The 13,171-nt window shown below is 45.4% G+C and overlaps 1 protein-coding gene across 3 annotated transcripts in view; it reads right to left on the bottom strand.

The window, feature by feature from the left end:
• fgf13a (fibroblast growth factor 13a) overlaps window positions 1–13,171 on the bottom strand; it is a 756,986-nt gene that overhangs the window by 703,283 nt on the left and 40,532 nt on the right. For 2 of the 3 annotated variants that reach the window (XM_072595622.1, XM_072595626.1), the window contains exon 2: window positions 5,503–6,224. In XM_072595622.1, coding sequence (XP_072451723.1) covers window positions 5,503–5,551 — 49 coding nt within the window. In that variant the 5' untranslated portion in view covers window positions 5,552–6,224. Of the gene's footprint in view, window positions 1–5,502; window positions 6,278–13,171 lie in introns of those variants that run through there. The other variant, XM_072595623.1, reaches the window with a different exon arrangement.

Below are 13,171 nucleotides of genomic sequence, written 5' to 3'. Positions count from 1 at the left end.
CATCGCTGAACTGTTAACCTGCCCGTCACCTCCACACTTGCTGCTTGGCCAGTATATCCAACATTTTTACTTTGCTGGTTGTGTAAGAATTATTTTCATTCCTTCAGAACCCACCAGCTGGGGCATTATGGTCTGGATGGCATTGCCTGAAAGGGTAGTGAATTTGGATAATGACTTGAAAAGGAAGCAATTGCAGGGCGATGGCGATAGAGTGGTGGAGCAGCACAAATGGGACAGCTGTTTCTACCCTGGCTGAGAAAGTCTCGACTGTATGTTTCCTCATTTCTGCAAATTCATCATGAATGCATCAAACAAAATCAAACAGGGAGGGTTTCCGGAAGCTGAAATATCTGAATTACAACCTTTGAATTTTAAAACTTCAAAAGGTCACTAAAGTGAAATGATGACAGTAAAATTATAATCATTGACAACAACAACTTACATTTACATAACACCTTTAACCTAGGAAAATGCACATCCCTCCCCCCACCCAACCCAGACGTGACACATTTGCTTAACCAACCCAAATTTGTCACTAAGGGGCAAATTTAAATGAGTGATCAAATCGTTGCTCAAACAACTTTTAAGGAATGTCTTAAAGGCAAATAAATAGATAGACAAAGAGAGTTCCACTGAGGGTTTGCAGAGTCTAAAGCATGGCTACAAAAGATGGAATAATTAAAATCAGAGACATAGGAAGGGCCAGATTCAGAAGCCTGTAGTGTACTGAACCTGGCAGAATATCCTTTTTACAACACTTCACCTGGAACTGCTATACCATCAAGAAGTACCTGCTCGGATTTGATGAACGTTTGAGACCTATAGGAGGTCTCAAGGTGATTTCCATCGGGCCTTCACTGGTCCAAATGCTAGTAAGTCCTTCCAAGGGAGGAATGTCTCAGGGATCTCTCCCCAACAAGTTCCCTAGATGCCTACATGACCAGACAAGATTCAACCAAACACTGACACCCATCCTTGGTCTCCTCCATTACCAAAACAAACCACATCTCCTATTGGAGGAACAACACCTTATCTTCCACCTGGGCAGCCTGTAGCCCAGAGGACTCAACATTAAGTTCTCCAGTATCAAATAACCTTCATCCCCATACCCTGATTCCCTTCCCAGCCCCTCCCTTCCACTCCTCCCAGCCACCAACCAGATTCATTCCTCCCATTGATCAAGCAGGTCGCACCCACTACCTGTCCACACCTATCCCCACTTCACCACCCTACTCCCATCTCCCCCTTTGTCTGCTGCCCCGTCACCCATCCCCAACCCTGAAGAAGGGCTGCACCCAAAACGTTGGCTTGTGTTCCCCCAGCCTCCTGCCTGTCCCTCTTCATGCTGCCTGCATTGCTGTGTTCCCCCAGCCTCCTGCCTGTCCCTCCTGATGCTGCCTGCCTTGCTGTGTTCCCCCAGCCTCCTGCCTGTCCCTCCTGATGCTGCCTGCCTTGCTGTGTTCCTCCAGCCTCCTGCCTGTCCCTCCTGATGCTGCCTGCCTCGCTGTATTCCCCCAGCCTCCTGCCTGTCTACTTTAGATTCCAGTATCTGCAGATTTTTTTTGTCTCTAACGCATCACCCCCATGCAAGTCTGTACTCCCTCATACAGATACACACTCTGTCTGACACACACACGCATTCATGCACATACACAAAGTCACACAAACTCTTTCATACATACTTTCATCACACACACACAGTGAGAAAACCTCTCACAATTGATCTAACAGAGTCATTACCCTACTGAGCATTTATATGCTTCCATCACACTCAGCTTTACCAGACTTGTCCCATTGGGGCAGAGGGTCAGGGAAGCTGACCCCCGAATCAGATTTCACCACACACAGTAGTCCTGGAGATGAGGATAATACATCACCCATTTGGTTATCTCAGTTGACTGAATGAATGGTTCATGGAGCACAAAAACGCCGACAATGTGGGCTCAATTCCTGTACTGGCTGAAATCACCTTGAAGGTCTCTCCTTGCCTGAGATTAAATCACCAACAGTTGTGTGTCTCACTAAGGTGAGGGCAATCCTGACTTTACTTACTATATTGCATAAACTTTGTTGACTGTTCTTAAGCATGCAAATACAATTGACATTTAAGTGATGGAGAGTGAGAGACAGGATAACTCAGGGAGAAAAGAGAATGGAAGTGAAGAGCGATGGAAGAGAGGAAGGGAGATAAAGAGAAATGAAAAAGAGGCAGAGAGACAATAACAGTGTAATCAAAATGTCTTAAATATTGTGGAATGGCTGAGAAAGCCTTATTTTTATCTCTCTATAAATAGTCTCTGCTATCTAAGGTGCATTCGGTTGGAGCAGATGATAATTGTAGTAGAAGTAACAGAAATAAGATGGGACAATGCATATTTATGGATGAGTTTCTATTGCCCGGCAGGGAAATTGCTGCTAAAAATACCTTCACTGACTATGTCTAAGATGACACACAATTTGTTTTATTGATCATTGGAGGCTGCACCTCAAGACAAGCTTGAAACAGACAAGAAATGAATCAGATGCGCACAACAACAATTGTGACTGTATGTTGTTACTGGCTGAATGTTTAACATTATATATAAATAAATGTTGACAAAAATGTTTAAAGTAACATAATTGCTTTAAACAGAAACCTGTTCTGCAAACTAGACTGTGTGTATTAATCTTGAGATATACATGTATTAATGTTAAAAATTTACACTCAGCTCCTTCTAGAAAGGATCAAATGTCCACAACAATGGTCAAAAGTTGCTTGATCAGATTGCTTTTTTGTCACAATGTATAAATGTAACTAACATGAGTTTAAATTTCATTGTGAGCATTAGATACGCACACACTCACTCCCATCCGCAGATACATACATAAACAGACGCACACAGATATACACAAACATACACAGATGTGCATCCACAGCTGCACACACAAACACACACAACATACATAGATGTGCATACAGACAGAGATGCACACGCAAACACACACAAACATAAACAGATACACATATACAAACACACAGGCACACACAAACTCACAGACACATATATACACAAACACAAATATACACATGCACACTCATACAGATACATAAACACACACAGAGAAAACCTCTCACAATTGATCTAACAGAGTCATTACCCTACTGGGCATTTATAAGCTTCCACCACACTCTGCTTTACCAATGAAATCTGCTCTTAGCATTGCAGCTGGTTTTTTTGCAGCCTTGTTCCACTGTGTCTTATGTTTTGTTTGCAAGTGTCTGCAACTCTGACCACCTCAGTTCCTTCCCGTTATGTGCATGGGGAATACCTGCACCAGTTCTGGATCAGGCAAACAGTCTTCAACTTGACAACTAGGTCATTGGGAGACAATTTGAATATTTTTAATGTCACTGCTGTCCTCTGCAATTACACACTTTGTACATTCGAACATACGAACTCGGAGCAGGAGTAGGCCGTCTGGTCCCTCGAGCCTGCTCCACCATTCACTAAGATCATGGCTGATCTTTTTGTCGCCTCATCTCCACCTACCCACCCTCTCACCGTACACCTTCATTCCTTTATTGTTCAAAAAAAAATCCACCTTAGCTTTAAAAATGTTTACTAAAGCAGCGTCAGCTACTTCCCTGGGCAGGGAATTCCATAGATTAACGACCCTCTGGGTGAAGAAGTTCCTTCTCAGTTCAGTCCGAAATCTTCTCCCCCTCACCTTCAGGCTCTGTCCTCTTGGCCTAGTTTCACCCATCAGTGGAAACATCCTCTCTACTTCTATCTTATCTATTCCCGTCATAATTTTATATGTTTCTATAAGATCCCCCTCATTCTTCTGAATTCTAATGAATACAATCCCAGTCTACTCAGTGTCTCCTCAACTCCAGAATCAACCCAGTGAACCCCCTCTGTACCCCCGTCCAGTGCCAGGACATCCTTTCTCAAGTAAGGAGACCAAAACTGCACACAGTACTCCAGGTGTGGCCTCACCATCACCCTATACAGCTACAACATAACCTCCCTGCTTTTAAACTCAATCCGTTTTGCAATGAAGGACAAAATTCCATTTGCCTTCCTTATCACTTATTGTACCTATAGAGCAACGTTCTGCGATTCATACACAAGAACACCCAGGTCCCTCTGCATAGCAGCATGCTACAACTTTTTACCATTCAAATAATAATCCTTGTTACTGTTACTCCTACGAGAATGGATGACCTCACATTTATTACCACTGTATTCCATCTGCCAGACCTTTGCCCACTCACTTAAAGTAAATGCAGAACCAAAAATGACGTTCATATTCGAACAGTCTGCATGGTCACGTCTGCAAACCTGGGAGGGACAGATGTAAAGCTTGATTCCCGGTCTCATTAACCTCTGGAGGGTGAGCAGTGTTCCTGCCTGAGTTGGGGCCGCAGGTGCCGATCAGGTGATTAGCTGCATAATGTGCCCCAGCACAGTTTCACATCCTGTCTGCACACTGCCTGGTTGGGACCTCAGCTTGTAAGCGAATGATGGTGGCTGATGACAATCAGCACCACAACTCAACATTCTGAGTGGAGGCTCCTGTGCATTGTGGTAGCATCCTTACGTCTGTGCAAGGAGTTCTCCAGAGGTATAGAACATCTCTAAACAGGTCGTGTTTTTAAAAAATAACACATGTCCAGCTGAACCCCAAATGTTTAGTGACTATCAGATGAGCTGCCAAGAAGCAATAAACAGGAAAAATCCACCCTAGCTCCAGCACTTCCTACATGGAGGCACCTTTTAAACCTTTGTTGGTGGCATGTGGGCATTGATGGCTGGGCAAGTGTTGATTGCCTGTCCCCAATTGCCCTTCAGAAGACATTAAACCTAGTACCCATTCAGACTCCTGTAGGACTCTCACACATTCCCATGTCTGGAGTTAGATTAAAATGGGAATCTAGTATGCACCAAGTTTCGCTCTGGCTTTGCTGCAGGTTTAATTCTGCAAAAGAGCATCAGCAATCCTTCACCAAGAACTGACAAGCAGGTCAGTGTGGGGATCGGTAGATTCTTGTTAATTACAATCCCAGACTGTAGTAGAGAGAGAGAGGGTGGCTCACAGATTCGATTCAATCTTCGGGGCAATGACAGCCCCACCTCGAGAGACAGACAGAAGCTGGGAAACTTGGAGTGGCAGTTCGGCTCATTTGGCTGGCGTTAGTTTCTGTCTGTCTGTCTCTCTCTCTCCCCTTGTTCCCTGCCCCTTGCCTGCAGTAACTGGAGGAGATGCTCCAGCCAGGAATCTCCGGGAATGAGCTCTGGACCATCCCAGGCTCTGTCTGTGAACAAACCCTCTGTCATCCCTGAACAGCCCAGCACCGGGGACAAAGTAAGCGCCTCGCAACCGGAAACCAACCGGGAACCGTTCGAGCGGTGTACAGTATACACATTGTGGGATCAGGAACCCCAGTCCCCTCCCAGCCCCGGAGACACAGAAAGATCCCAATACATTCAGCACTCTGGCGGTGCAGCTCTCGGTTACCTTTGCTGGCATCCTTTTCTTCCTTTGCCTTTGTCACTTTTCCGCTCATAGATCCCAGTTTGGATGGTGATCCTCTCACAGAGATTCGAGAACAGGCAACAGCAACAGAACAACAAAAAATCCAAGGCGGGGGGTGGGGGGATGGCTGGGGGTGCGGGCAGACGGCGGGGTGTCAGACAGTCCCAGCTCACACTCATACACTCACACACAGACTGACACACTCACACACACACACAGACTGACACACTCAGACACACAGAGAGACACACACACAAAGACACAGACACACACAAAGACACAGACACACACAAAGACACACACACAGAGACTGACACACACAGAGACTGACACACTCAGACACACAGAGACACAGACACACACAAAGACACACACACAGAGACTGACACACACAGACTGACACACACTCAGACACACACACACACACAGAGACTGATAGACACACAGAGACACACACAGCTATACCCTGGACAAGTGACACAGAGACACACACACACTAACCCAGACACACACTGGGACACAAGCTGTCACCCTGCCCCGCCGACCCCAGGAGAGTGCAGCTCCCCCGGACCCCTCGCCTTCCCGGCTGGTCCCGCTGCAGCGGAGCGGAGCGGCGCTCCCGGTGCCTCGGCGCTCTCTCCGCCGCTCTCTCCCTCTCCCTCTCTGGGTCTGGCTCTGTGTCAGCGCAGTGCTGCTGGGGGAACCTGTCGGAGAGCAGAGCAGGAGCCGTGATGTGAATCAGACATGGTCCTCCCTCCCTCTCCCCAAACCACACACACACTCACACTCGCGGTGACGCTCTGTCCCTCCCACTCTCAGGGCCGGCTCAGGGGGACAGGACAGTGTGAACAACCCCCCCACCCCGAATACCCCAACCCCAAACCTCCCCTACCCACCAATACCCCAACCCCAAACCTCCCCTACCCACCAATACCCCAATACCCCAACCCCAAACCTCCCCTACCCACCAATACCCCAACCCCAAACCTCCCCTACACACCAATACCCCAACCCCAAACCTCCCCTACCCACCAATACCCCAATACCCCAACCCCAAACCTCCCCTACCCACCAATACCCCAACCCCAAACCTCCCCTACCCACCAATACCCCAATACCCCAACCCCAAACCTCCCCTACCCACCAATACCCCAACCCCAAACCTCCCCTACACACCAATACCCCAACCCCAAACCTCCCCTACCCACCAATACCCCAACCTCAAACCTCCCCTACCCACCAATACCCCAATACCCCAACCCCAAACCTCCCCTACCCACCAATACCCCAACCTCAAACCTCCCCTACCCACCAATACCCCAATACCCCAACCCCAAACCTCCCCTACCCACCAATACCCCAACCCCAAATCTCCCCTACCCACCAATACCCCAATACCCCAACCCCAAACCTCCCCTACCCACCAATACCCCAACCCCAAACCTCCCCTACCCACTAATACCCCAACCCCAAACCTCCCCTACCCACCAATACCCCAATACCCCAACCCCAAACCTCCCCTACCCACCAATACCCCAACCCCAAATCTCCCCTACCCACCAATACCCCAATACCCCAACCCCAAACCTCCCCTACCCACCAATACCCCAACCCCAAACCTCCCCTACCCACCAATACCCCAATACCCCAACCCCAAACCTCCCCTACCCACCAATACCCCAACCCCAAACCTCCCCTACCCACCAATACCCCAATACTCCAACCTCAAACCTCCCCTACCCACCAATACCCCAACCCCAAAGCACCCCTACCCACCAATACCCCAACCCCAAACCTCCCCTACCCACCAATACCCCAACCCCAAAATCCCCTGATAACCCAAATCATCCCACATCCTCACCTCCAAAACCCCAATACCCCAACACCTCGCCCCCAATATCCCCATACCCAAACCCCCATACCCCTCCCCAATACCCCAAATGCTCCAATACCCTGACCCCAAACCCTAATACCTCAACCCCAAAACCCCCAATACCCCAATACGACAACTCCCAAACCGCAATATCCCCACCCCTAAACCTCCCCTACCCAACTCCAAAACCACCAATACTCCAATACCACAACCCCCAAACCCCCAATATCCCCACTCCTAAACCTACCCTACCCAACCTCAAAACTCCCAATACCACAACCCCAAAACTCCCAAAATCCCCAACACCCCAACCTCAAAACCCCTAATAATCTAAATCATCCCACATCCTCACCCCCAATACCCCAAATCATCCCCACACCCACATCCTCACCCCCAATACCCCAAATCATCCCCACACCCACATCCTCACCCCCAATACCCCAAATCATCCCCACACCCACATCCTCACCCCCAATGCCCCAAATCATCCCCACACCCACATCCTCACCCCCAATGCCCCAAATCATCCCCACACCCCACATCCCCACCCCCAATACCCCAAATCATCCCCACACCCCACATCCTCACCCCCAATACCCCAAAACATCCCCACACCCCACATCCTCACCCCCAATACCCCAAATCATCTCTGCATCACATGTCCTCACCTCCCCATCCCTGAGTACGTGGAGGTCTGTGTGTGTCGGTCTGCATGTGTGGGTCTGTGTGTGGGGTTCTGTACCTGTGTGTCTGTCTTTGTGGGTATATGTGTGTATGTGGGTCTGTGTGCGTATCTGTGCATGTGTCTCTGTGTACATCTGTATGTGTATGCATCTGTGTAGGGGGATCTATGTGTGTGTGTGAATCTGTATGTGTGTGTAGGGTTGTGTGTGCGGATCTGTGCAGGGTCTGTATGTGTGTGTCTGTGTGTGGGGGTCTGTGTGTGTGTGTATCTGTGCCTGGGGGTCTGTATGGGTCTGTGTGTGTGGGTGTATGTGTGTGGGTCTGTGTGTGTGGGTCTGTGCATGAGTCTATGTGTGGGTGTCAGCATGTGTATCTATGTGTGTGTATGTGTCTGTGTCCGTGTGTGTGACTGTGTGTGTCGGGGAGGGGGTATTGTTCTGTCTGTGTGTGTTTGGAGTAGGGGGTGCTGTGTGATTCCCTGTCTGAGAATGGCTGGTCTAAGTTATTATCCTTGAAGGTTTTTACATCAACAGATGACACTGCTTTGTTCTGTGTCTTAATGCTGCATTATTTTCTGGGAACATCTGATAAAGCAGCAGCTCAGGGCTGTTTGAAATAGTGGAGTAGCTGTGCTTCGTTAAAATGAAAAGAACCGTTTAAAGTTTCAGCAATGGATGAAAAGCCTCTGGCAATGATCCGTGCTGTTTAAAGGGAGTAGAGAAATCGGGAAGGTTGAAAGGATTGCACTCACCTATATTGGAGGTATTCAGCAATCTATTTGTCTTTAATACATTACCAAGATCTTTCAGCATTGAGTCTCAGCAACACGGTGACAATCAATGGTGCCATCAAAAGACTTCACATAAATAAATGGGAAAGTTTTCAAAAAGATATTCTGCCCTGTGACCTACATCTCACCTAAGGGATCTCTGATAGTACCATCTTTTTGTGCGTACAACAGGCAGTGATTCACATACACACAGATATACACAGATACAACAGGCAGTGATTCACATACACACAGATATACACAGATACAACAGGCAGTGATTCACATACACACAGATATACACACATAACAGGCAGCTATTCACATACACACAGATATACACAGATACAACATGCAGTGATTCACATACACACTGATATGCACATTTACAACAGGCAGTGATTCACATACACACAAATATACACACATAACAGGCAGCTATTCACATACACACAGATATACACCGATACAACATGCAGTGATTCACATACACACAGGTATACACAGATACAACACACAGTGATTCACATACACACAGATATACACAGATACAACACACAGTGATTCACATACACACAGATATACACAGATACAACACACAGTGATTCACATACACACAGATATACACAGATACAACACACAGTGATTCATATACACACAGATATACACACATAACAGGCAGCTATTCACATACACACAGATATACACAGATACAACATGCAGTGATTCACATACACACTGATATACACATATACAACAGGCAGTGATTCACATACACACAGATACACACAGATACAACACACAGTGATTCACATACACACTGATATACACATACACAACAGGCAGTGATTCACGTACATACAGATATACACATACACAACAGGCAGTGATTCACACACACACAGATATACACATCTACAACATGCAGTGATTCACATACACACTGATATACACAGATGCAACATGCAGTGATTCACATACACACAGATATACACATATATAACATGCAGCTATTCACATATACACAGATACACCACACAGTGATTCACATATGCACAGAAACATACATCTACAACATGCAGTGATTCACATACACACTGATATACACATACACAACAGGCAGTGATTCACGTACATACAGATATACACATACACAACAGGCAGTGATTCACACACACACAGATATACACATCTACAACATGCAGTGATTCACATACACACTGATATAAACAGATGCAACATGCAGTGATTCACATACACACAGATATACACATATATAACATGCAGCTATTCACATATACACAGATATACACAGATACACCACGCAGTGATTCACACATGCACAGAAACATACATCTACAACATGCAGTGATTCACATACACACTGATATACACATACACAACAGGCAGTGATTCACGTACATACAGATATACACATACACAACAGGCAGTGATTCATACACACACAGATATACACATCTACAACATGCAGTGATTCACATACACACTGATATACACATACACAACAGGCAGCTATTCACATACACACAGATACAACATGCAGTGATTCACATACAGATACACACAGATACAACAGGCAGCTATTCACATACACACTGATATACACATATACAACAGGCAGCTATTTACATAACACACCGATATACACATATACAACATGCAGTGATTCACATACACACAGATATACACATATACAACAGGCAGTGATTCACATACACACAGATATACACATATACAACAGGCAGTGATTCACACACACGCAGATATACTCATACACAACAGGCAGCTATTCACATACACACAGGTATACACATATATAACAGGCAGCTATTCACATATACACAGATATACACAGATGCAACATGCAGTGATTCACATACACACAGATATGCACATCTACAACATGCAGTGATTCACATACACACAGATATACACATATACAACAGACAGCTATTCACATACACACAGATACACACAGATACAACATGCAGTGATTCACACACACAGATATACACATCTACAACATGCAGTGATTCACATACACACCGGTATACACATATATAACAGGCAGCTCTGCAAATACACACAGATATGCACATGTATAACAAGCAGCTATTCACACAAGCACAGATATACACATATATAACAGACAGTGATTCCCATACACACCGATATACACATATGTAACTGGCAGCTATTCACATACACAGAGATATACACATATATACCAGGCAGCTATGCAAGTACACACAGATATACACATATATAACACATAGCTATTCACATGCACAGATATCCCCATATACAACAGGCAGCTACTCATACACACACAGATAAATACATATATAACAGGCACTTGTTCACATACACACATGTACAACAGACAGCTGTCTGTACACACACAATCACGCACTTGCACAACAGAGAGTTATCCATTTATATACTGATAGACACCCAATCATATTTGAATGAACTGTCTCAAAGAGTCGGGTTTAATAATCCTGCTCCCTTTTCTCATTTACACACACACACTCAGAACTAGACACAAACAGACACATAACCACACACAATGTAAAAAATGAGTAGCATTGCAATAATGTGGCTGAGCTAGAAATTCAGGATCCTAAGTTAATTTTCACGGGAGTTGGGTTCAGATCTGATTTCAAGAAAATGAATATCAACAGAATGAAAAGCTAGCCTAAAGATGGCCATGTAACCATTGTCAATTGTAATAAAAATTCACTGATGTCCTTTAGGGAAGGAAATCTATCTTCTCTTACATACCATGCAAGAAAGTACAAAACTCACACACAGACAGTGACACAAAGACACAATCACAAGCAGATGGTGTCAGTTCTAAAAGCAGCAGACTGTGGTCCTGTACTCTGCTCTTCCAACTGACAAGTGTTGTTTCCAGTTAGAGGGTGTCAAGACTGAAAATGCTAACTCTGTTTCACTCTGTACAGATGCTGTCAGCTCTGCTGAGTTTCTCTTTGTCTGTTTTTATAGCAATGGGATTCCTACAAAGTTGAAGAATAATGTAGAATTAGTGAAGTTCAGTTTGGGTTTAATGTAACTTTATGTAATGAAAGTTTAATGTAACTTGTGTTACTAGATTTAGTGTTGGACCCTGGGTGTCACAGTTAGGAAGAGTCTGTTGTCCCAGCCTCTCATCTCCAAGAACAGGAAATGTCCAGCACATCACCTGTGGCCAGAGTCAGGTGTACATCAATACAGACCAAATCCCAACTCCACCCCTCCCCCACCCCCCCACCCAAGGGCTGAGGGTGGGAATTCCCTCTCTTTGAAGGGCACTAGTACACAAGGTGAAGGTTTACAATAACGTGGACTCTTGCATGGTTATTGGAGCAGTGTGTAAATCACCAATTGGTTAATACACCACCTCCGCAATACTGTACAGCACAGTGATATTTGTACAGCTGATTGCTGGTCTTTTGTCGCTGGCCCATCACAAAAGATTTTACTAAAAGGCCTTTAACTGGTTCTCAGGCTAATACCATGATACATTTCCATGGGATTTCATGTTGTCTTGTTCTAGTTTGTAAGAAATGTGTGGTCTTTTCCCATGCTATTTCTCAGTGTCATTGCTGCCTATTTGGACTGAACAGTTTGCTGCTGTTAGAACCGACACCATCTGCTTGAGATTGTGTCTTTGTGTCACTGGCTGTGTGTGATTTTAATTTGTACATTTTTGCATGATATGTAAGGTAAGATAGATTTCCTTCCCTAAAGGACATAATGCTTTCTCACACAATTTTATTTACATAAAGAATATTGTGTGCAGTTCTAATTATAAGAAGGATATAGAAGCTTTGGAGAGGATGCAAAAGAGTTTTACCAGGATGTTGCCTGGATTGGAGTGTAGAATATTAGCTATAAGAAGAGTTTGGATAAACTTGGATTGTTTTCGTGAGAGCATCCGAGACTGAGGGACAACATGATAAAAGTATATAAAATGAAGAGAGGCGTGGGTAAGATGGATGGTCAGAGTCTTTTCCCAGGATGAAAATGCCAAATACTAGGGGGTATGGGATTAGGGTGACAGGGAAAAAGTTTAAAGGAGATGTGAAAGGGAGGTTTTTTACACAGAGGGTGGTAGTTGCCTGAAACCATGCTCCCAGAGAAGGCGATAGAAGCAGATACAGTCGCAACCTTTAAATGACATTTTGACAGACACATGAACAGGCAGGGAAGAGAGGGATTTAGACCACATGCAGGCAGGTGAGTTTAATTTAGAATGGCATCATGGTTGGCACAGACGTGGTGGGCCGAAGAACCTCTTC

Source organism: Chiloscyllium punctatum, chromosome 25, assembly GCF_047496795.1.
Source record: "Chiloscyllium punctatum isolate Juve2018m chromosome 25, sChiPun1.3, whole genome shotgun sequence".
In the NCBI taxonomy this organism is placed as follows: domain Eukaryota; kingdom Metazoa; phylum Chordata; class Chondrichthyes; order Orectolobiformes; family Hemiscylliidae; genus Chiloscyllium; species Chiloscyllium punctatum.
This window is presented reverse-complemented; position numbering and strand designations above follow the sequence as displayed.